At 39.7% G+C, this 23,990-nt stretch overlaps 1 protein-coding gene and 1 non-coding gene across 3 annotated transcripts in view; both read left to right on the forward strand.

Moving 5' to 3' along the window:
• ARHGAP25 (Rho GTPase activating protein 25) overlaps positions 1–23,990 on the forward strand; it is a 103,992-nt gene that overhangs the window by 45,509 nt on the left and 34,493 nt on the right. For both annotated transcript variants that reach the window (XM_004449196.5, XM_058278694.2), the window contains 2 exons: positions 10,042–10,129; positions 20,325–20,441. In XM_004449196.5, coding sequence (XP_004449253.2) covers positions 10,042–10,129; positions 20,325–20,441 — 205 coding nt within the window. The remainder of the gene's footprint in view (positions 1–10,041; positions 10,130–20,324; positions 20,442–23,990) is intronic.
• LOC111759602 (U2 spliceosomal RNA) lies at positions 12,861–13,054 on the forward strand. The gene has a single exon (XR_002793536.1). It is a non-coding gene; the product is annotated as a U2 spliceosomal RNA (small nuclear RNA).

Consider the following 23,990-nt stretch of genomic DNA (forward strand, 5'->3'; position numbering starts at 1 on the left):
ACTCCTTAGAAAGAATATCACTTTATATTGATATTTATATTTTTATTGCAAAGGCTATATATGTTCATTGTAGAAAATTTGGAAGATGCAGGAAAGAATAAAGTAGAAAATAAAAATGATGTACAATCTCATCATAAAGAAATTCATGCTATGAATAAAAAAATTAACATTTTAAGGTTAAAATTAACGTATGTCATGAATATTCCCTTTTATTAAATATTCTTCTACAATGTAATTCTGAATGGTAGAAAAATAATCCATTGGATGGATATTCTATAATTTATTTAACAAATATCCTACTCTTAGGAATTTGGGCTGATATTCATGTATCATTATTACCAACAAGAACTAAGTGACCATCCTCATGACTTTTCACCTATCAGTAATTATTTCATTATTTCATTAAGATAAAGAAAACCTATATAAAATAAAGCATAGTTTCTATGCTATTATTTAACATTTTGGGGGGACATCTGGACATTGTAACTGTCTAGAAATAAAATGGAGGCTACAACTAAGACTAAATTCTTGGGGCAAAGTAAAGGTACATTTCCTTGTCACATTTCGTACCATTTGCAATTCTGGGTGGATTAGGCTTTAAATGTAAAAAATGAATTCATGAAAATACTTTAAGAAAATGCAGTTTTTTTCATTACCTTCAGGAGGCTGACTTTTTTTTTTTCATTAAAAAAATTAACTTATTGAAGTATATCACTCATACATAAACAGTAAGTGTATAATAGTTGTGAACTTACAAAACAAACTTACATAATATCCTACAGGACTCTCATAACTCACCCTACCACCAATAACTTTGCATTGTTGTTAAACCTTTTTAACTAATGATTTAAAAGCATTGTCAAAATATAACTATTAACCAAAGTATTTTCCCCCAACCAGCCTTATTATTACTATCTTTATATCATTTATAAAGATTTATTTTTTTTAATTTATTTCTCTCCCCTTCCCCCCCAACCCTCCCCCCACCCCCAGTTGTCTGCTCTCTGTGTCTGTTCACTTTGTGTTCTTCTGTGACCGCTTCTATCCTTATCAGCGGCACTGGGAATCTGTGTTTTCTTTTTGTTGCGTCATCTTGCTGTGTCAGCTCTCCGTGTGTGCAGCGCCGTTCTTGGGCAGGCTGCACTTTCTTTCGTGCTGGGTGGCTCTCCTTACTGGGCGCAGTCCTTGTGTGTGGGGCTCCCCTACGCAAGGGACACCCCTGTGTGGCACGGCACTCCTTGCGCGCATCAGCACTGCGCATGGGCCAGCTACATACAGGTCAAGGAGGCGCAGGGTTTGAACACACATAAACAATTAAGTGTATAGTAAAAGTTGTGAACTTACAAAGCAAACATGTGTAACATCGATGATACAGGGGTACCATACATCAACCCTCCACCAACACCTTGCATTATGGTGAGATGTTTGTTACAAATTATGAAACAATATTGTCAAAATCTTACTACTAATCATAGTCCTTATCTTACTTTTGGTATGCGTTTCCCCCAACCCACCCTATTATTATTTTTTAAATATATTTTTTATGACAGAAGTTGTAAACTTACAAAACAATCATGCACATGTGTGGAATTGTTCCCAAACAACACCCCTCCTTCACCAACCACACTATGATAGAACATTTGCTACAGATGAAATAATATTGTCTGATTGTTACCATGTCCATAGAGCACATTTGGCTCACATTTTGCATACTGTCTTATTATCAACACGGTACATCTTTTGCATAGATGCAAGAATATTATATTTTTACTACTAACCACAGTCCATAGGTCATTTCAGCTGTATTTTTCCCATGCTTCTCCGCATTCCCAACACCCTGCAGTAGTGATATACATTTGCTCTAGCTCACAAAGGACACTCAACCATAATTCTCATCCACCGCTTGGTTTACTGTGCTATTCAGTTCTTAGATTATTCTCTAGCATTCTGTCCGTTGGCATTTATATACCTAGACTACCATTTTCAGTCACTTCCCCATTCATAAACTAGTTGTTACTCACTGTGTGTTACCACCCACTCTATACATTTCCACTTTTATAGTAAAGCTAATTAAAACTTCTACATATATTAAACATCAATAGTCCACTCAGTAGGAGACTGACTTTTTAAAGCATAAAAACAAAGGCAGAAAAAGGGAAAGGATGCTTTAATGGCATAATTAAAAATATGTACTTTAAAAACTAGCATAATAAAATGGAAAGGCAATTGATAAACAGGAAAGAATGGTCTTACACATATGGTAAACAAATATTCTTAACACTGAAAATATTCTTTCAAATCCATAAGAAACGTCCAAACAGTTCAATAGAAAAATGAGCAAATAACAAACAATTCACCAAAGAAATATAATGGCCAATAACGTATACAAAATGTTCAATCTCAGTTATAATCAAAGACATGCAGTGTAAATTAAAGCAACCCCTCTATTCCTGTATCAAATTAGCAAAGATTTTCTAAAATCTCAGCATTGGTGAGGAATTCCCATGCACAGCGGTAGAAAGGAAAATTGGTGCAATCTTCCTGGAGTCAGCCACTGTTTACAATATTATAAATGAATACTTTTGGAAAAGGAAAGATAACCACAATATTATTGTTTTGAAAAACAAAAAGGCCATTTGCAACTGAAGATGCTTTATATACTAATTCCATTCTTGGAGGGAAATCATGAATCTATATTTATGAAAAAAGTCTGGAAAGAAAAAGAGGTGTCAACTGTGGTTTTCTCTGAATACTAGGGCTACACAATTTAAAATTTTTCTCTTTACTTCCTATTTTTTCTATAATGAACATATAATATTTTTAAAATTAAATACAACACACACATTCTATCTAAACAAAACCAAACACCCTAATAATCTTAATGTAATCAGATGGAAGGGGATGTGAGATAAGCTGTTGATGGGTGCATACAATGGTACAACCTTTCTAGAAAGCAATTTGGCCAGATTTATCAAGAGAAAAAAAAAGTCATGCCCTTAGACCCAGTGATTCTGGTGCTAAGAAACTATCTAAAATAAATAGTAAGAGATATGCAGTATTACATATAATGAGAAACATTGGCCTTAATGTCCAACAAAGGATGATTAAATAAATTATATGAGGGGCTTTTGTCCATGTGCTTTTGGGAGACTTTGGGGTGCTATAGAGGTTCTCAGGAAGGTCCTGTCCAGCTTTAACAGTATAATGCTCTATAGGTCTATGACTCTGCTTTATATAGCCAATTCCAATAGATTCTTTTTTGGGGAAATTGTCTGAAACAGAATCTCAGCAAGTGGTCCTCAAGTCTTGGCTACAATGATGTTTTCAGGCAGTCTTAGCTTAGTAGAGTAGACAACATGTCCCGTGTCTCATGTCCTGCTTTCTGTGAAGTTACCACAGGTGATTGTACATCAATGGTAGGCTGGTAAATGTTTAACAGCTGCCTTTTATGGAGGGGGGTGATTTGCAGCATTTGCCAATTTTTCTGTGGTATAAATGTTCCCACCGTGGCTTAGTCAAGCTTCCAATGTGACATCACTGAATACAGAATTGAGAAGGATGTACAGTAGCACATTATATAATATTTCCACCACATGGATAAAATAGACATATATCATCTTGGGTGTAAATTACATATAATGTAGTGAAATATTTAGGAAGTGATGAGTCTTGACTGTTATTACATTCTTTTTTTTAAGATTTATTTTATTTACTTATTCCCATCCCTTCCCCTTGCCACTTGAGCTCACTGTCTGCTCTCTGTGTCCATTTGTGTTCTCTTCTGAGACTGCTTGTCTTCTCTCCTCTTAAGGAGGCACGAGGTGGGAACCGGTCATGGGACCTTCAAACATGGGAGAGAGGTACTCAATTGTTTGAGCCACCCCAGCTCCCTGGTTTGTTGTGTCTCTCATTGTCTTTCCTCTGTGTCTCTTTTTCTGTTGTATCAACTTTCCGTGTGGGCCAGCTCACCTTCACGAGGAGGCCTCAGGAATTGAACCCGGGACCTCTCATATAGTAGACAAGAGCCCAATCATTGAGCTGCATCCACTTCTCTACATTTGTTTTTAATAAAAAATAATTATTGTAAGTTTAAATAATTTACCTTTTAATAGTGGCTGTGTTTAACAACTGACTCGCAAAGTTCCTGAAAATTTAACAGTCAGTTCTGTTAAACTGTATAAGTCGCTTTTAGCAAGCTCCCCTGCCACATTGCTGAAGGAATTGCAGCCACCGGCATAAACCTTTCCCTGCCCCACCTTCTATCTTTATATAGCGTCCTCTCTAGTCAATTATGAAGTAGGTGAAAATGCCCTGGGCAATTTGGGCCCCACAACAATGCCTTCTTCCGCTTCAGTGTCCCCAGCCCTAGCCCTGCTGCTTTCTTTTTCACTACTTCCCATTCTCCCCTCTTCATTCAGGATGCTCGTGGTTCCTGTGAACTCTGACTGCCACTTCTTTCAACAAGTGGGACTTGTCAGGAAAGCATTACTAGTAATTCTGGAATCACACTGATCTAGGTTCAATTCATGATTTTTCCTATTAACTAGCTTTATGATCTTGACTCAGTTAATTAACCTCTCTGAACCTCACTAAGAATTCCAATGAAGATTAGATATTTAGGGTATTTAGTACAGAGCCTGACACCTAGTAACCACTCAATAAATGATGTGTATATATTATTATTTTAGTTTTACTCTTTTCTGATGCAGCACGTTTGGTATCAAATAGTTAAAAGGTAATTAGGAGAGGCAGATGCCTTTGAAATTACACTTTCCTCCTCTTCCTATCAGGCAGTGCCACCCTCCTGCCTACAAATAAGGAGGCCTTTTCTCTCTCCGGTGTCACAGTTCATGCGAAGTACCCCAGCAGTGTTGGTGAAAAGCTCTGGGTTCTGGGCTTCTGGTTCTTGGCTCATGCCACATAAAAGAATTTAAGGACATGCCATTAAGTAGGCAAGGGAGTAAAGAGTTTATTAAGAAACAGGAGAAGAGTACACAGTACTAGTGGTGGCCTGCGGGTGTGCTGCAGAGGGCAGGGCGCACGTGGTGGCCCCAGGTTGGGCCTTTAGACCCTTTACGCCTCCCCCTTCCTCATGCTGGGGAGGGGCCGCAGCTGTCTGCTGTTCTAAGTGGTTGCCTTACCATCCCGGCCTGTTAGTCCTCAGGGAGGCAATGGGGAGGCCTGTCTGAGGTTATCCGAGGCTTCTGCTTGATCCAGGCATGAGTTTCGAATGGAATCTCGGGGCCAGGGTCTCAGGGTCCCTCGGGAGGTTTCCGGGTGGGGTCAGTGGCCATGTTTCCTGCTGGGTCTGCCCGTTCTTCTCTCCTTGCCCTGTACTAATCTGCCTCAGCCGCACAATCTTGGGATCATTTTTTCTGAAGCATTGATAATATTTGACTAAGATAGTGAGGACCATGTAGATGGAGATTGTTTTTAAGTAATAAAATAAATGAGAGGAATGTAGAGCAATTGCAGAATTCCATCTTGTGGACAGATTTTTTTTTCCTTTTCCTCTTCCTCCTCTTCCTATTTCTTCTTACTGTTATTCTTGGTGTTTGTGTATGTGTGTTTACTCCTTTTTCTCAGCCTCAGACATTTTTTTTTTCTAGACTCCAAGAAGTATGTATTCTTTCATGCTTCTGAGCTGATCTTCTGAGATTTCCTTACAACTCTTTACCTTTATGGCTTTCTCTGTCACCTCTTCTCTTCAAATATATTTTGTTCTGGGATAAAGACACACGTGTTTACTAAGCTTAGAATAAGGTGTGCTAACTACAAGAACCACTGTGATGGAAATTGTGACTAACTCCAGTACAAATCAGCCATGCCACTTTGTGCGGTCTCCTGGACTTTCTTTTTTTTTTTTTTTTCCAATATATTTTTTATTTTAAAAGATATTTAGATTGCATAAATGTTACATAAAAATATATGAGATTCCCATATACCCCCTCCCTACACCTCCCACACTTTCCCACATCAACAACATACTTCATTAGTGTGGTACATTCATTACAATTGATGAAAACATTTTGGAGCATTGCCACTAAACATGGATTGTACTTTACATTGTAGTTCACACTCCCACAGAATTTTGTAGGTTATGGGAAGGTATGTAATGGCCTGTATCTGTCATTGTAATGTCATTTAGGACAATTCCCAAGTCCCAAAAATGCCCCATATTTCACCTGTTTTTCCCCCTCCCTGCCCTCAGAACGTCCAGTGGCCACTGTCTCCACATCAATGATATGATTTCTTCCATTGCTATTAATAGAATCATAATAAGTCTACTTTAGTCCATAGTTCATTCCCCAGTCCTAAGGATTCTGGGATGGTGATGCCCACTCCACCTCTAATTGAGATGGGGCTTCAATCCCATGGGGCAGATGAATCGGATTTTCTTGTTTGCAATTGTAGACATTCTTGTTTCCTTGGGATGGTCTTGTCCATCATCATCTCCTTGTTACTTCCTAGACTTTTGAAGCATCACTTTCCTCAATGCAAAGCAGAAGTGATCATTCTTGCTATGCTCTTTATACAGAGCTGTTGTGGGGCCCTAATGACATATTGCCAAGTGGAAGTGTACTGTAAATGACAAAATGCCATTTTTCCCCCTGATGACATATCTGTGTATAAGAGATCACATAGCCTACCCAACACTCAGCCCCCCTCCATGAGTGCATGATTCTTTGCCTTGCTTCCATGAAATGGAATTAGGTTGACACGTCCCCCACCACAGCAGCTGTAATGGCAAGGGCACAGGCTTGGACTCACTTCTAGGTGAATCTTGGCTCTGCCCCTATCTCTGTGTAAATTCCAGAACCTTCATCCCCTCATTTGTAAACTGTACATAATGATACCCTACTTGGAGGATTGCTGGAAGGACTAAACAAACGATATATTCAAGAAGGGCCTGGCACTTGGAAAGTGCTTCTCAGTATCTTGATGCTACTAATTACCCCAGCCCCTGAGCTCTACCTGTGAGCCAATCCTAACTGCCCCACGTCCTGTAGCTGGGCAGGTGGTATGACCATCCAGGCTCAGCATTGCCATTACAAAGATCAGGTGTCTCGTTTGACCATGAAGTCAGGTCCTTGGAAAAGTGAGAGGAGGCAAGTGTTGGTGTCAGCACCCTCTCATCCCATTCTCCTGCCAGGACCCAGTCCTTTTCTCTCCAGGCACCTAGCTTGCTCTTGATAGCTGCCACTTAATTTGCAGAGGTCATGACCTACTTATATGATACATTAGGTCCATGTGGCCACATGACTCTGGGGTCCCACTGCCACCAATTTTCACTTTACAACTGCTTTATTTAAACTGATGCCTGAGCTACCATCTGCCACCATCTTATATGACCAACTACTACTAGCTCTCAGCCATTGGGCTCTCCTATACCAATAAATGAGATTGATTAGATTATGTGTCCTTGATGCATGATTGTTGGGTCCTACTAAAATAATGTGAAATTAAGTCTGAATAAAGACTTCAGAGACTTGTACTGAGTCAAGTCTCTAACTCCTAGTTCCAGGTGATGCCTCACACTTATAATTATTTCAATAAAATTTAAGCAGGTTGAATACAAATGCATTTTTAATCATTGGGTGCCTTTTGAAATCTCTTGGACATCTCTGGGCTAAGGTAATAGCTGATTACTGCTTATCCTGAAAAGCAATCATTCTCAACCTTGGCTGCACATTAGTACCATCTGGGAAGCTTTTAAAAATTCTGATCCCCAGGGTCAGGAACAATATAGACCAAACAAATCAGAATCTCTGGGCATCCGTATTTTATAAAGCTCCCAGATGAGTCCAGTGTGTAGCCATGGCAGAGAAACCCACTCTCGGGGATCACTACTTTAATGGTGTCCTTAAAGCTCACGAAGCTCTTAAATATGTCTGAAAAGTGATGAAGCTGGAGGGCAGCAGGGGGAGGTAAGAAAGGTAGTTTGAGTTTATTTAGGTCTAGAAGCACTCCAGAGTCCTGGTCTCAGTTTTTGTGTGATTTTAGGGAAATTGTTTGGCTTCTTTGTGTCTTAATTTCCAAAAAAGTGGGGAAAATGCCTGTATCCCCTTTTTGTGATTCTGAGAGTCTAACCTGGACAAAATTTTAGAATCATGCGTTTTAGAGCTAGACAGAACCTAGATATTATCTAGTCTAGTCCAACTTTCTCTCTCAGTGTAGTAGGAGGATATCGAGGTCCAGAGAAACAAAAGGACTTATCCAAGGTCGCATAGCTGTGAGCACTGATGCATGCAGTAAGTTTATTGAATGGATGTGCCTCATTGCTAATTGTTGGTTGCAAGTGTCTCAGCCAACAGCTAATAGACTTATGAATGATGGGTATCCTTTGTTAGTTTAAGTAAAACCCATTGTCTTGAGCACAACACTGAGCATTGGGGAAACCCAAGACTTGAAAAAAAAACATATTTATGAGCATCCAAAAGTTTATTTTCCTAGGGAAGGCAGAGAAAATTTATTTTAAAAGACACATGGGGGAAGCGGACTTGGCCCAGTGGCTAGAGCATCTGTCTACCACATGGGAGGTCCAAGGTTCAAACCCCGGGGCCTCCTTGACCCGTGTGGAGCTGGCCCATGCACAGTGCTGATGTGCGCAAGGAGTGCCATGCCACGCAGGGGTGTCCCCACGTAGGGGAGCCCTATGCACAAGGAACGCGCCCCGTAAGGAGAGCCGCCCAGCATGAAAGAAAATTTCAGCCTGCCCAGGAATGGCGCCACACACACGGAGAGCTGACACAACAAGGTGACGCAACAAAAAGAAATACAGATTCCTGTGCCGCTGACAACAACATAAGCGGACAAAGAAGACAACGCAGCAAATGGACACAGAGAGAACAGACAACCGGGGTGGGGGAGGGGGAAGGGGAGAGAAATTAAAAAAATAAAAATAAAAAATAAAAGACACAAGGTTAGCCTTAACAATAAAGTATAGAAATATAGATAACATTCCAGTGTGTAAATTTGTTCATTGCTCCTTCCCAGACATTAAGTGAACTGATCTTTGCTTGTGAATTACTAGTCCTTTTGAGTGCCAGTTTCTCCCAAATGCTGACCTTACTCATTTACAGCCAGGTGCTTGAGATTGAGCAGATTTGTTGATCGCTCTTAGGTACCATGAAGAACCAGGGACAGAGCTTATTATCTAAACTATGCCTTCAGCATGGCATATTTACACCATGGAATAGCAGGCAGGAGCTCCTAAAAGTAGGAAGGAGTATCTTTGAAAAAAGTTGGCAAATTTTTAAAAAGCATCAAAGTAGTTACCACAGAAAAAAATAAAATCTTTGTTTCTCTGACAATGAATTTTACAATATAGTTTACTTATTTTGAAATGAGTGGGGGTGAAAGTGTCACCATCCTATTTCATTGCTTAGGGCTCTTTGGGTCTTTATATGGCCCTAGGGATCTAGGTCCCTGTTCCTAGCAGAGGTGACAGCTGGGTCTGTGACAGGATTGCTGCCCCCAAATGCCTCCCTGCCTTGAATTCTTATCTCCTGAGCAAAACTCTTCACTCCATGGTGGGTGAGAAGGCTTAAAGTGCAAACATACTTGGATCAGATGCTAAGAGTCAGGCACAGCCACACTAAGGTGAAATTGACTGACACCCCTTCTTTCTAAAGGTAGATTTGGATCAATAGGGTGCATCTGGCTGGTGCCACCGCCAGGAGATGAGAATTGGAAAGGGAACATGACCTCAGAAAACTTCTTCCTCAAACTTAGCCAAATTAGTTGTGATGGGAAGGGTGCCAGGAGATATTTCTTTCTGGATAAATGTCCCAAAGTGAATGTGGCTCTCACTCTGACACGAGATCTTAAAATATTCTTGGGAATATGAATTGGTTGTGAAAAACAGCTTGTGGTCACAGAGGTCTGTGCAGCAGAAAAGCTCCATTAAGACTGGGATGCTGTGTTCCTCTCCACCCTCCCTAATCCCGTCACGATCCCATCCACCCTTCTCCAACTTGATTTTAGTTCATAGGTGATAAAACTGCTGCTCACCTCAAAATCCTGACTTCTGACTTTCAGGGCTGCATGTACCTACCAGGAAGTACCATCAAGGAGATTGCCACAAACCCAGAGGAAGCTGGGAAGTTTGTTTTTGAAGTCATTCCAGGTAGGTGACAAGAGGTGCAATATATTCCCATTTTCCTTCTGGACCTTAAAAGTCAAAGCAATATTTAGTGACTTAGTCAACAGACCTATTAAGAACCTTACCTAGTTCTCTCTATATAGTTAGCAGACCTATACTAGTACATTAACTAATTACCAATGAGTATTAAGTGCCTGAATAGTGGTCATGAACTCAGTTGGTGCGTATCTGGCTCGACTACCCAAGCATATTGGAGTCAAGCCTGTTCACTAAAAGGAGCAATGTCTAGAAAGGACATTAAAACGAACGGTTGAATATACAAATTGAGTCAGAGGAAGTTGCCATTTCCAAAGGTCAAATACAGTTGACTGTCGGCAGCCTCATACTGTTCAATGTAGCAGAATGACAAGAAACAGCTCCAACTTCCTAGCTCTCACCCTGTGTTTTGTCCTGGGCATCACATTTTGTGCACATGAGCAGCACACCTGAGGCGGCCAGCACGAGTCACCTTCCTCGAATGCGTTTGGAGAAAGGCAAGTTTGCCCTGTGCTCCTGCAGCCACGCACGCTGAGGCCAGGAGCCACAGGAGCCAGGGGCTGCTGATTCCGCCGTTGAGCTCCTCGTGGAGCAGGGAGACGCCAATCCTCACGCCCTCACCACCGTTCACGGGAGGGGGCTGCGAGCTTAAGAAACTTGGTGGAAAAGGTGGTGTAGCTTGGAGGTTGGAGGTGTCCAGCCTGGTGTCAGCCTGCCCAGGTCCAAATCCTGGCCCTGCCACTTAGTATTTGGGTAACAGTGATCAAGTCACTTTAATTTCTACATGCCTCTGTCTCTGTATCTGTAAAATAGGGACCAAGTTGATGATGGGAGTAAAGAAAGAAATACATATGACCCACTTAATACAGTGCCTGGTCTGAAGTAAATGTCTTGAAAATGACCTAAAGTCAATACTTTATGAATTTTCCTTAGTTTATTATTTTTTAACAAATCAATTTTATCGATACATTCTCATAAAGCATAAATCCATCCAAAGTGTGTAGTCAATGGTATTTGGTATAATCACATAGTTGTGCCTTCATCACTTCAATCATTTTTAAAGGATTTTTATTATTCCAATAATAATAATTAAAAAAACACACAAAAAACTTATCACCTCTCACTCTCTTTATGCTCCCCCGGCCGTACATAGCTGTTATTCTGTTTCTGTTTCTCTAGTTTATTTGTATTTATATTTTGTAAAAACAGTCTTATATATGCAATATCACCCATATTCTTTCTTTTTTTTGAGGTACCGGGGCTGGGGATTGAACCTGGAACCTCGTATGTGGGAAGCCAGTGCTCAACCACTGAGCCACCTCAGCTCCCCACCCATATTCATATTTTACATGAAGTTTCACTCTTACACAGTTCCATGTTACATTTTTTAGCTTTCCTTCTAGTAACATATGTGACCTTAGACTTACTCTTTCAACCACTGTCATACCCATGCATTAATAATAGCTCTGCTAGTTACAAACCCAGTGATGTGCTTTCACCATTTCTATTCATTTCCAAAGATTTACAACCTTTTAACCAAATCTGCACAGATTAACCCTTAGCTTTCCATTCTCTATCCTATTCTATTTTCTGGTGACCTTAATTCTAATTATTAACTCCATGAGCTTACCTAATATATTTAGTTCATAATAGGGTAATCATACAGTATTTGCCCTTTGTGTCTGGTTTGCTTCGGTCAACCTCATGTCCTCCAGGTTATTCCATGGTGTCATGTGCTTCATGACTTCATTTATTCTTACCACCGCATAATATTCTGTTGTGTGTATACACCACAAATTGTTTATTCATGCTTCGGTTGATGGACACCTGGGATGCTTCCAACTTTTGACAATCATGAATAATGCCACTATGAACATTGGTGTACAGATGTCTGCTCATGTTTCTACTCTCAGTTCTTCTGGGTATACACCCAGTAATGGTATTGCCGGGTCACATGGCAACTCTATATTCAGCTTCCTTAGGAACTGCCAAACAGCCCTCCACAGTGGCTGTACCATTCTATAATACATTCTCACCAACAATGAGCAAGCATTTCTATCTCTCTAAATCCTCTCCAATATTTCCAGTTTTCTGACTTTTTGATAGTGGTCACCCTAATAGGTGTGAAATGATACCTCATTGTAGTTTTGATTTGCATTTCCCTAATCACTAGTGAAACTCAACATTTTTCATGTTTTTTTGTTTTGTTTTGTTTTGTCATTTGTATTTCTCCTCTGGACAATTGTCTTTTCAAGTCTTTTATCCTTTTTTTAATTGGGTTGTCTTTTTATTATTGAGTTGTATGATCTCTTTGTGTATCAGGGATATTAAACTCTCTTGAATATATGATTGCCAAAAATTTTCTCCCATTGAGTCGGCTATCTTTTCATCCTTTTGACAAAGTCCTTTGAGGTACAAAAGCATTTAATTTTGAAGAGTTCTCATTTATCTATTTTTAATTTTGTTGCTCATGCTTTGGGTGTATGGTTTAGGAAACTACTGCCTACCACAAGATGTTGAAGATGTTTTCCTACATTTTTTTCTAGGAGTTTTATAGTTGTCACTTTTATATTTAGGTCCTTGATCCCTTTTGAGTTTTTGTATCACTCTTTCTTTCTTTTGGATATGGCTAGCCAGTTGTCCCAGCACTATTTGTTGAATACACTGTTCTGGCCCAGATGGGAGGGCTTGACAGCCTTGTCAAAAATCACTTGACTGTATTGCTTCTCAGCATTTTGCCTAAGATCAAGTGTAGTTAGTGTCTGTTCTTATCAGTTTAATATCTGATATGTCCTCTATCCAAAGACAATATATTAAACTGATTTTTGGAACTGGGAAATGGAATAGGGGCTTGCTCTGTCACTCCACACATTGACCCAGTATTTCAGTACTTCCAAAAATGGTTCACTCCTCTCTGGAAAAAAAAAAAAATCACTTGACTGTAGACATGAGGGTCTATATCTGGTTCTCCATTCAGTTGGTCAATCTGTCTGTCTTTATGTTAGTATCATGGTTTTTAAACCATTGTAGCTATGTAATATGCTTTAAAGACAGGAAGTGAGAGTCTTCCAAATTTGTTTTTCTTTTTGAAGACATTTTTGGTTATTCAGGGCCCCTTACCCTTCCAAATAAATTTGATAATTGGCTTTGCTATTTCTGCAAAAAAGGCAGTTGGGATTTTTGTTGGGATTGCATTGAACCTGTAAATCAATTTGGGTAGAATTGACATCTTAACATTATTTAGTCCTCCAATCCATGAATATGGAATGTCCTTCCATTTATTCCATTTATTTAAATCTTCTGTTTATTTTAGCAATGTTTTGTCATTTTCTAAATATAGGCCCTCTTTATCCTTGGTTTAGTTTATTCCTAAATATTTGATTGTTTTAGTCACTATTTCACCCTCAGACTGCACATCAGTAGGGAATAGAAATGCTACTGATTTTTGCATATTAATCTTGTATCTCACCATTTTGCTGAACTTGTCTATTTATTCTAGTAGCTTTGTAGTGGGTTTTTCAGGATTTTGTAAATATAAGATCATATCATCAATGAAGAGAGGAAGTTTTACTTCTTCCTTTCCTATTTGGGTTCTTTTTATTTCTTAATCTAGCCTAGTTGCTCTAGTTACAACTTTTAGCACAATATTGAATACCAGTGGCGGCAGTGGGCATCCTTGTCTTGTTCCTGATCTCAGTGGGAAAACTTTCAGTCTTCCACTGTTTATTACAATGCAAGCTGTAGGTTTGGTTTTTTTTTTACACACTTTACCATATTGAGAAAGCGTCCTTCTATTCCTGTCTTTCGGAGTGTTTTTATCTAGAAAGGATGCTGTATTTTGTCAGAGGCCTTTTCTGCATCAATTGAGAGGATCATGTAATTTTTCTTCTTCAGTGTATCAATGCAGTATATTAATTCATTTTCTTGTTTTGAACCACCCTTGCATACCTGGGATAAAATCCACTTGATTATGGTGTATAATTCGTTTAATGTGCTTTTGGATCCAGTTTCCAAGTTTTTGATGAGGATTTTTGCATCTATATTCATTAGGGATATTGGTCTGTGATTTTCCTTTTTCATAGCAACTTTATCTGGTTTGGTATTAGGTTGACTTCATAGAATGAGTTTGGTAGCATTCTTTTCTGTTCAAATTTTTGGAAGAGCTTGGGCAAGACTGATATTAGATCATCTTTGAATGATTGGTAGAATTTACCTATGAAGCCATCTGGTCATGGACTTTTCATCTTTGGGAGATTTTTGATGACTATTTCAATCTCTTCACTTGTAATTGTTTTTTTGAGGTCTTCTATTTCTCTTAGAGTCAGTGTAGGGAGTTTGTGTGTTTCTAGGAATTTGTCCATTTCATCTACATTGTCTAGTTTTTTGGCATTCAGTTGTTCTTTGTATCCTCTAATGATCTCTCTTATTTCTGCAGGGTCAGTTTTAAGGTCCTTCTCTCATTTCTGATTTTATTTATTTGCATTTTCTCTCTCTTTCTTTGTCAGTCCAGCTAAGTGTTTGTCCACTTCTTTATTGTTTTTTAGTTCTCAATTTCATTTATTTCTGCTCTGATCTTTACTATGTCTTTCCTACAACTTGGTTTGGATTAGTTTGCTGTTCTTTTTCTAATTCCTCCAGGTGTGCAGTCAGATCTTCAATTTTAGTTCTATGTAAGCATTGGACACTATAAATTTCCCTCTCAGCACTGCCTTTGTGGTGTCCCATAGGGTTTTTTTTTTAAGATCTTTTTTTTAAAAATTTCTCTCCCCATCCCGGCCCCCCCCCCCCAGTTGTCTACTCTCTGTGTCCATTCACTGTGTGTTCTTCTGTGTCCACTTGTATTCTTGTCGGTGGCACCCGGAATCTGTGTCTCTTTTTGTTACATCATCTTCTTGTGTCAGCTCTCCCTGTGTGCGGTGCCATTCCTGGGCAGGCTGCACTTTTTTCACCCTGGGTTGCTCTCCTTATGAGGCACACTCCTTGCATGTGGGACTCCCCTAGGCGGGGGACACCCCTGAATGGTATGGCACTCCTTGTGCGCATCAGCACTGTGCATGGGCCAGCTCACCACACAGATCAGAAGGCCCTGGGTTTGAACCTTGGACCTCCCATGTGGTAGGCAGATGCTCTAGCCATTGAGCCAAATCCGCTTCCCTCCCATAGGTTTTGATATGTTGTGTTTTCATTTTCATTTGTCATAAGGTATTTGCTGAATTTTCTTGCAGTTTCTTCTTTGACCCATTGATTATTTAAGAGTGTGTTTTTTAGTTTCCATGTATTTATGAATTTTCCTTTTCCATCCATTATTGATTTCCAGCTTCATTCCATTATGATCAAAGTGTTTTGTATAATTTCAGTCTTTTTACATGTATTGAGCTTTGTCTTATGACCCAACATTGATCTATTCTTGTTTTTAACCTGGTTGTGTCTTTACGTCTGAGGTGAGTTTCTTGTAGAGAGCATATAGGTGGCTCAAATTTTTAAAAATCCATTCTATCAGTCTATGTCTTTTTATTGGGGAGTTAAGCCATTAATATTCAATGTTATTACTGTAAAGGTGTTACTTCATCCATTTTGTCATTTGGTTTTCTATAGTCATATCTTATTATTGTCTATCTTTTTACCCTTTAATTTACCTATCTTAATAATCTTCAATTCTATACTCTTCTCCAAGTCTTTTACCCTTATTTTTTCTTTTCATGCTTCAGCACTCCCTTTAGTATCTCTTATAATTCTGGTCTTTTGGTAACATATTCTATCAGTTTTTGTTTGTCTGTGAATACTTTAACTCACCCTTATTTTTGAAGGACAGTTTGCGAGACACAGAATTCTTGGCTGACAGTTTTTCTCTTTCAGTACCTTAAATGTATCATACCAGTTTCTTCTCACCTCCATGGTTTCTGACAAGAGCTTGACACTTTATTTATTGAGGTTTCCTTTTGTGTGATGCTTTGTTTTTCTCTTGCTGCTTTCAGAATCCTCTCTTAATCTCTGATATTTGTCATTCTGAATAGGATATCTCAGGGTAAGTCTATTCAGATTTATTCTGTTTGGGGTGTGTTGTCCTTCTTGGATATTAATATTTATGTTTTTCATAAGGATTGGGAAGTTTTCAGTCATTATTTCCTCAGATATTCTTTCTGCCCCTTTTGCATTCTCTTCTCTTTCTAGGACACAAATAACATGTGAGCTTGTGCATTTGCATTGTCATTCAATTCCCTGAGACACTATTCTATTTTTTCCATTCTCTTCTGTTTTCCTGTCTTTTCCAGTTCAGATGTTCTGTCTTCAAAATCACTAATTCTGTCTTCAAGCAATTCAAATCTGCTCTTATGTGCCTCTAATATATTTTTAATCTCATCCATAGTGTCTTTCATTCCAATAAGGTCTGTTACTTTTCTTTGCAGGCTTTCAAATTGTTCTTTATACTCACCCAGTGTCTTTTTACTATCTCTTTTCTCTTTAGCCATTTTTTCTTTCAGTTCTTTGAATTGATTTAGTGTGATTATCATTAATTAATTGTCTTAAATCCTGTATCTTTTCAGGATATTTGGTTTCTTTCTTTGCCTGGGCCATCTCTTCCTTTTTCCTAGTATGGCTTGTAATTTTTTACTGATGTATTGGCATCCGACTATGTTGGTAAATTTACTCAGATGACCAATTTCTCTCTCATGCCTATTGGGTTTTTATTCCCATAGCTTTTCTTTGATATTTGGTTAAACTTATTCTAAGTCTTTAAAATTGCCCAGCCTAAGTTATCAAAATTGAGCCAGGGACTCACTAATGGGGCACAAATTTTCTCCCAGGAGTTGGGGTTAAGAAACACCTAAAAGCAGTTTTTCTGCATGCAATTTCCAGGCAGGCCAGCAGATGGTACTGGCAGGGCACCTTTCCATGGAGGTGTTTACTTTCAATCTCTGCTTTCCTGTGTTTTGATCTGGGCACAGGAATTCAGCTGGCCAAATTCACTAAAGAGAAACCCCCAATACCCCCTCCTCTTTCCCTTGCAACGCTGACAGGGAGGAAGACGTCTGTTCCCCTCTCAGTCAGCTGCAGTGAGCTAAGAGTTTTTTCCCAGCTACTGTCTTAGGGATGGGAAATGGGAGCCCTTCTTGACCACTGTAGGGGTTTGGTAACTCACATTTTTTGTTTTGGGTTCTTCATCTCTCTGTCCATATCTTCCTGGGAGTTGAGTAGCACTGTCCTGGTCTGCTGACCCCCAAAGGAGGTTCCTTGGACAGCTTTTGGCCCTTTTTCCATTGTTTTTGTGAGAGAGTTGAGCCCTGCCTGCCTATCACTGATACCATCTTCATGAAACTCTCCTAAATGCCTTTTAAGTGTTGTATATTTGGGGGTTAACTAGAGGGAATTAAAATGTAGAGGAAAAATTCCCTAAAGCTGGCTATGATTATTTATAGAAACCAAAGAAAATTTTTAAAAAATATTCATCTCTTCCCAGGTGGCGTACTCTCCTGCTTTCCTATCTCCAGGTCTGTCATTCTCTTTTTGTCCTCACCCTTGGAGACAGAACCTGCTTTACCAGTCTCTCTTCTCTAAGGAAAATCTCACCCCTTTCCCACAAGGCTTTATCTCTCTCTAAGTTTGGAGCCTCCTTTCTCCCAAAGCAATTTATGGCATTGAGTCACAAAGCCTGAGCTTTCGATCTCAGCTAACATTATTGAGAGCTACAGCTGAAAATTCACCATGGGCTTTGCCCCAAAATATTTCCGTGCCAGGATAGGGTAAAGATTTGTACTCTCATTATCGTTCACCTTTTTAGAAGTTTCCTGAGATTCTGGGGAAATTACTGGACAGATCAGTACACACAGGACCACATAGACATACATACACAGTTCATCAGGGCAAAACAATTCTTAAGCCCTAGTCAGAAAGGGAACCATTTTCTTAAAGGCATCACTGTCCCCCAAAGCTCCACCCAATCTAAGGTGAGACAGCCCTTTATGGTATCAGGTAGAGAATTTCCAGTTCCTCTTTTTGTTGTCTTATTGTACAAGATGATTCTGAGGGGCCAATACTGGCCTAAGTAATGGGCTTTTCTAATGAGGACCCTCTCTGAAGTCACCACTTTTATTTGTACAGAAGGCAGGTAGAAGTCTTTAATCATAGTTATGGTTTACTTTATTTAGGGCAGGCCAAATTTAGGTCAACTTTCCTCACTCCTTACTTATCTCTAGCAAACTAACTGTGTATTCTCCATCCAGAGGGAGTCACCAGAGCTAAGGGTGGTTCCTTCTTTCCTGTAAGTCAACTCATTTAATTCTCATAGCATGTTGTGAGATGTACTCATTCATGTATGCAACAAATTTATTGAGCACCTGCTATGAGTCAGGCATTACTGTAGGGACTGGGGAACCCAGAAAGAACAAAGAACCTCATGCAACTTACATACAAGTAGGGAGAGGCTGAAAACAAACCAAATACAGGGGTAAAGTGCATAGTTTTTCAAATGGGTTAAGTGCCAAGGAGAAAATTAAAACAAGAAAGGTGATAGAGAGTGTTAGCTGAGGGGGGATGGTGGTGGTTGATTTATCCCTTAAATAGAGGGAGCAGACTGGGCTTCTCAGAGAAGGTGATATTTAAGCAAAGATCTTAATTCACCAAGAAAGTAGAGCAGAGGAAGGAGCCCTTACAAAAGCTTATCTCACACATTCAAAGAATGTCAAGGAGGGTGGTGTGGCTAGAATTGAGCAATGACAGGGAAGAAGAGATTAGATCAGGGATGGGGGTCAGATTTTATTGACAATTGTAGACAATTGTGAGAACTTTAGCTTTTATGCTAGTAGGGTAGGAAGCCATTGATAAGATTGGAACAGAAGAATGCTACACTTAAATTTTAAAAGCATTACTCATTTGAGTTGAGCGTTAAAAGTATGTGAGTTGGGTTGGGAGTAAAGACAGAAGCTGGCAGGTCAGTTGGGAGGCTGATCCAGGTCAAAGATGGTAACAATGAAGAGGGAGGAATCAGTTCTGGGACTTATTTTGAAGGTGGAAATTGATTGCCCAACATCCAATTTGCTGATGAATTGGATGTTGGGTAAGATAAGCCAAGGCTGACCCCAAAGTTTTAACCTAAACAACTAGAAAGATGGATTTGCTGGAATTTGCTGAGATTTGCACATTGGATTTTCAATTTTGGACGTATTAAGAAGTTACATCATTTTTACTGATAAGGAAAGCAGTGTTCAGGATAATCCAGCTACCACTGTGAGAGAGGTAGGAAGAGGATGTAAAGGAAATATAAAGTAGGGACTTTCCAATCAATTGGCTCGATGGAGGAGATACCAAGAAAGGGCCTTAGAGAAGATATCATTTGAGCTGCATTTTAAAGGAAGGGTAAGAATTCTTTAGGCCGGATAAGAAAAGAAGGAGGCCCCTTTTTGACAAAGGAAGCAACTCAATAGGTGACATATGTTGAGCAGACTGTGTTTAAGTCAGAGATGTGTGTGTCTGAGCACAGAGTTGGTATTCCTGGGCTTCGTAATGTCAGGCCATTTGCCTCAGAGAGAGCCAACCAGGAAACACTACAGTATATCTTGTCTGTAATCTTAGGTTTAAAGTGAAAATGGTCAGGAGAACCCCTAACAGGCTTAATTTGTCCATCAGCTATTTACTGAGGACCTACCAGTTGCAAGGTCCTGTACAGGGAGGAAGGGGAAGTAACCCTGAACAGGGAGCACCTGATTTTGAAAGGAAGGCGTGCATATTCTCACCGTCCTCTTCCTGAGTAGGCCGTCCTCTCGTGATATCTGCAACTGAGGTAAGAGGGAGCTTAGGAAAGTACCTGTGATTGCTATGATAGACTGAAGTCTTCAAACTTGCATGAGCTGATCCTGTCCCCTCTAACATGGAGACTGTAACATGAACTTCATCTTCCTTTTGTAGACAATGGCTTCTGTCTTCCATGCGAGCCCAAAGGCACCCCAATTGCAAACCACTCTGCTCAATGGTTTGTCTGTAGAATTAGAGTTTCAGCAAAAACAAAAAGAATGCATAGATATTCTGTTCTGCTGAGGTTATTAGAGAATACTTTTTTATGTCGTTTGATTGGTGGCACTTAATGGAACCAAGAAACCAGTTCAGGTTCGGCTTCCCTTCCCCACCCTTCCCCTCACTCTGGCCCCCTTACTACTCTGACACCTTCATAAATACTTTCTTCTTCCAGCCTCATGGGACCAGAACCGGATGGGACAAGATGCATATGTGCTCATGGCCAGTTCCCAGGCGGAGATGGAGGAGTGGGTTAAGTTCCTCAGGAGAGTTGCTGGCACGCCCTCTGGAGGTAAGGAGCTCCTGCAAGTTTTCTTGGGCAGATGTCTGTCAGGCATCTCAGGTATGGGGAGGAAGTTTCTCCACACCTGAACTATATTGTTCAAGGGAGACGAATAGAGGCCAATTCTGGTCTCCACATTAGGTGAAATGACCTCAAGCCCCTTGCACTGACCAGCAACTGTGCATGATGTCCTGGGGCAAACCTTTTTCTTCTGGGCCACAGTCTACTCATCTGTAAAATGAATGGGCAGGGTCAGCTGATGCTGGGCTGCTGGCAGCATTGACGCTCTACAGCAACATGAGGCCACCTGGTTGTAGGAGCTGTGAGACCTGAGGGGGCTGAAGGCAAGAGCTATTGCTGAAAGTATAAGGTAGACGGATCAATAGAGGAAAATAAAGCTGCCTTTTGAAAACAGTGCAGCCAGACTTGGGAGAGATTCAGGAATTGTTTCGGGAGACTCACAGGTACTTGATGAATTCAACATTCCATACTTTTCTGGGTCACGTGATTCGTATGTTAGAGGGCTCTGGGAATCCTAGAGATGTGTCCACACAAAAAGAGGGCCCTGCCTGGGAAAAACTGACACATAAAGATCTGAAACTGACCAACAGGTGAATTCAATACCTTTCCTCTTAAAAATATATGAAAGAACTTACATGTATAAGATATCAAGTTAACATTTTCCTTCAAATTTGGGGGAACATGCCCACTTGTGTCAACCCCAGGATAACTGTACAAATATGTAATTGTTTACCAACAATGCTGCCTGTTGTTTTGGAAATCATTTATGGAAGATCTTATAGTTCAAGTATTACATATTTATTTGATTACCCTATGGCTTCTTTCCAGAATGATAAGAACACTGTAATAATTTTGTAGCAATTTGAAAAATATATATAAGAAAATAATCACCCTAAAATCACCTGAAAGAATTTTATGTTTTCCTTCTAGCCATTGTGCATATATATCTATACTTTTTTCCAGAGTATCAAATAGGATATACAGGCATATCTTGTTTGATTGCACTTTGCTTTACTGCACTTTGTAGATATTGTACTTTTTACAAATTGAAGGTTTGTGGCAACCCTGCTTTAAGCAAGTCTTTTGGCACCATTTTTCCAAAGCATGTATTCACTTTGTGTTTCTGTGTGACATTTTGGTAATTCTCACATTTCACACTTTTTCATTATTATTGCATTTTTATGGTGATCTGTGATCAGTAATCTTTGATGGCACTAGTGTAATTTTCAGGGGAGGGGGCGGGCTACAAACTTTACCCATAAAGAATGTATAAGATAGCAATTCACCTGTCTCTTCCCCTCTACTCTGGTGGCCTCCCTATTCCTTGAGACACAACAGTACTGAAACTAGGGCAATTAATAACCCTACAGTGGCCTATAAGTGTTCAAGTGAAAGGAAGAATTGCACTTATCTCACTTTAAATCAAAAGCTGGAAATGATTAAGCTTAGTGAGGTAGGCATATTGAAAGCTGAGATAGGCTGAAAGCTAAGCCTACCTCTTCCATCAGTAAGCTAAGTGGTGACTGCAAAGGAAAAGTTTTTGAAGGAAATTAAAAGTGCTACTCCACTGGGCACATGAATGATAAGAAAGCAAAACAGCCTTATTGCTAATATGGACAAAGTTTGAGTGGTCTGAATAGAAGATCAAACCAGCCACAACATTCCATTAAGCCAAAGCCTAATCCAGAGCAAAGCCCTACCTCTCTTCAATTTTTTGAAGGCTGATAGAGGTGAGAAAGCTTCAGAGGAGAGTTTGAGACTAGCAGAGGTTCATGAGGTTTAAGGAAAGAAGCCATCTCTATAACATCGAAGTGCAAGGTGAAGCAGAAGTATAATATAGAAGTGCAGAAGCTTTTCCAAAAGATCTAGCTAAGGTCATTGATGAAGGTAACTACACTAAACAACAAATGTTCAATATAGACAAAAGAGTCTTCTATTGCAAGAAGACGCCATCTAGTAGTTTCATAGCTAGAGAGAAGATATTAATGCCTGGCTTCAAAGCTTCAAAGGACAGTCTGACTCTCTTGTAAGGAGCTAATGCAGCTGGTGACATAAGGTGAAGCCAATGCTCATCTACCATTCTGAAAATCCTAGGGCCCTTAAGAACTAAGCTATATCTACTCTGCCTGTGTTCTATGACTGGAACACAAATGCCTGGATGACAGCACATCTGGTTACAACATGGTTTACTGAATATTTTAAGTCAACTTTTGAAACATACTGGTCAGGAAAAAAAGATGCCTTTCAAAATATTACTGCTTATTCACAAGGCATCTGGTCACTCAAGAGTTCTGATGGAGATGGACAGAAAAGACGAATGTTGTCTTCATGCCTGCTAACATAGCACCCATTCTGCAGCCCATGGATCAAGGAGTAGTTTTGACTTTCCAGTCTTATTATTTAAGAAATACATTTTGTAAGGTTATAATTTCCCTAGATAGTGATTTCTCTGATGGATCTGGTCAAAGCAAATTGAAAATCTTCTGGAAAAGATTCAGGAATGGTTCTATGCCATTAAGAACATTCATGATTCATGAGAGGAGGACAAAATATCAAGATTAACAGGAGTTTGGGAAAAACTGATTCCAGTCCTCATAGATAGCTTTGAAGGGTTAATGACTTCAGTGGAGGAAATAACTGCATATGTGGTGGAAATAGCAAGAGAACTAAAATTAGAAGTAGAGCCCAAAGATATGACTGAATTGCTGCAATCTCATGATAAAATTTGAATAGATGAGGTATTGCTTCTTATGGATGAGCAATGGAAGTGGTTTCTTGAGATGGAATCTACTCCTGGTGAAGATGTTGTGAACATGTTGATATGACAACAAAGGATTTAGAATATTACATCAACTTAGTTGATAACACAGCTCTAGGGTTTGAGAAGAATGGCTCCAATTTTGAAAGAAGTTCTACTTTGGGTTCAATTTTATCAAGCAGTATTGCATGCTACAGCGAAATCTTTCATGAAAGGAAGAATCAATGGATGAGGCAAAGTTTATTATTTTATTTTAAGAAATTGCTACAGTCACCCCAGCCTTCTGCTGCTGTTTAGTTCCAGCAGCCATCAACTTAGAAGCCAGGCCTCGGATGATTGCAGTGGTCTGGAACCTAACCTGAAATATTTTGAGGTATGCCTGTATATAATTTGATACCTTTTATTTTATAGCTTAAACATTTCCCCATGTTGCTACATAATCTTAATTGACACATTTCAGTAATTCTTTGGTCATAAGAAGCAGAAATCTTATCCAATTAAGGTAAACAACAAAGAGCGATTTGCTGGGTACATACAGTAACTTTTCAGAAACCAAGGGCAGGAACCGCCACAAAGCTTCACAAGACACTTGAGCCAATCAGCCTTGAGCTCATTCTGGCAGCTTCTCCGGGCCATGCTGTCTCTTGTTCTGCTGTGCTCTGAATGCCTCCCTGCGCTCATCGTTCATCTATCTAGTCAGCAGCCCCTTCATGCTCGCACCTGTGAGCAGGTGCTGCCAGCCCCAGCTCTCCTGCACTTCTCACTTGAGCCCTTGCAGA

Source organism: Dasypus novemcinctus, chromosome 17 (assembly GCF_030445035.2).
Source record: "Dasypus novemcinctus isolate mDasNov1 chromosome 17, mDasNov1.1.hap2, whole genome shotgun sequence".
In the NCBI taxonomy this organism is placed as follows: Eukaryota; Metazoa; Chordata; class Mammalia; order Cingulata; family Dasypodidae; genus Dasypus; species Dasypus novemcinctus.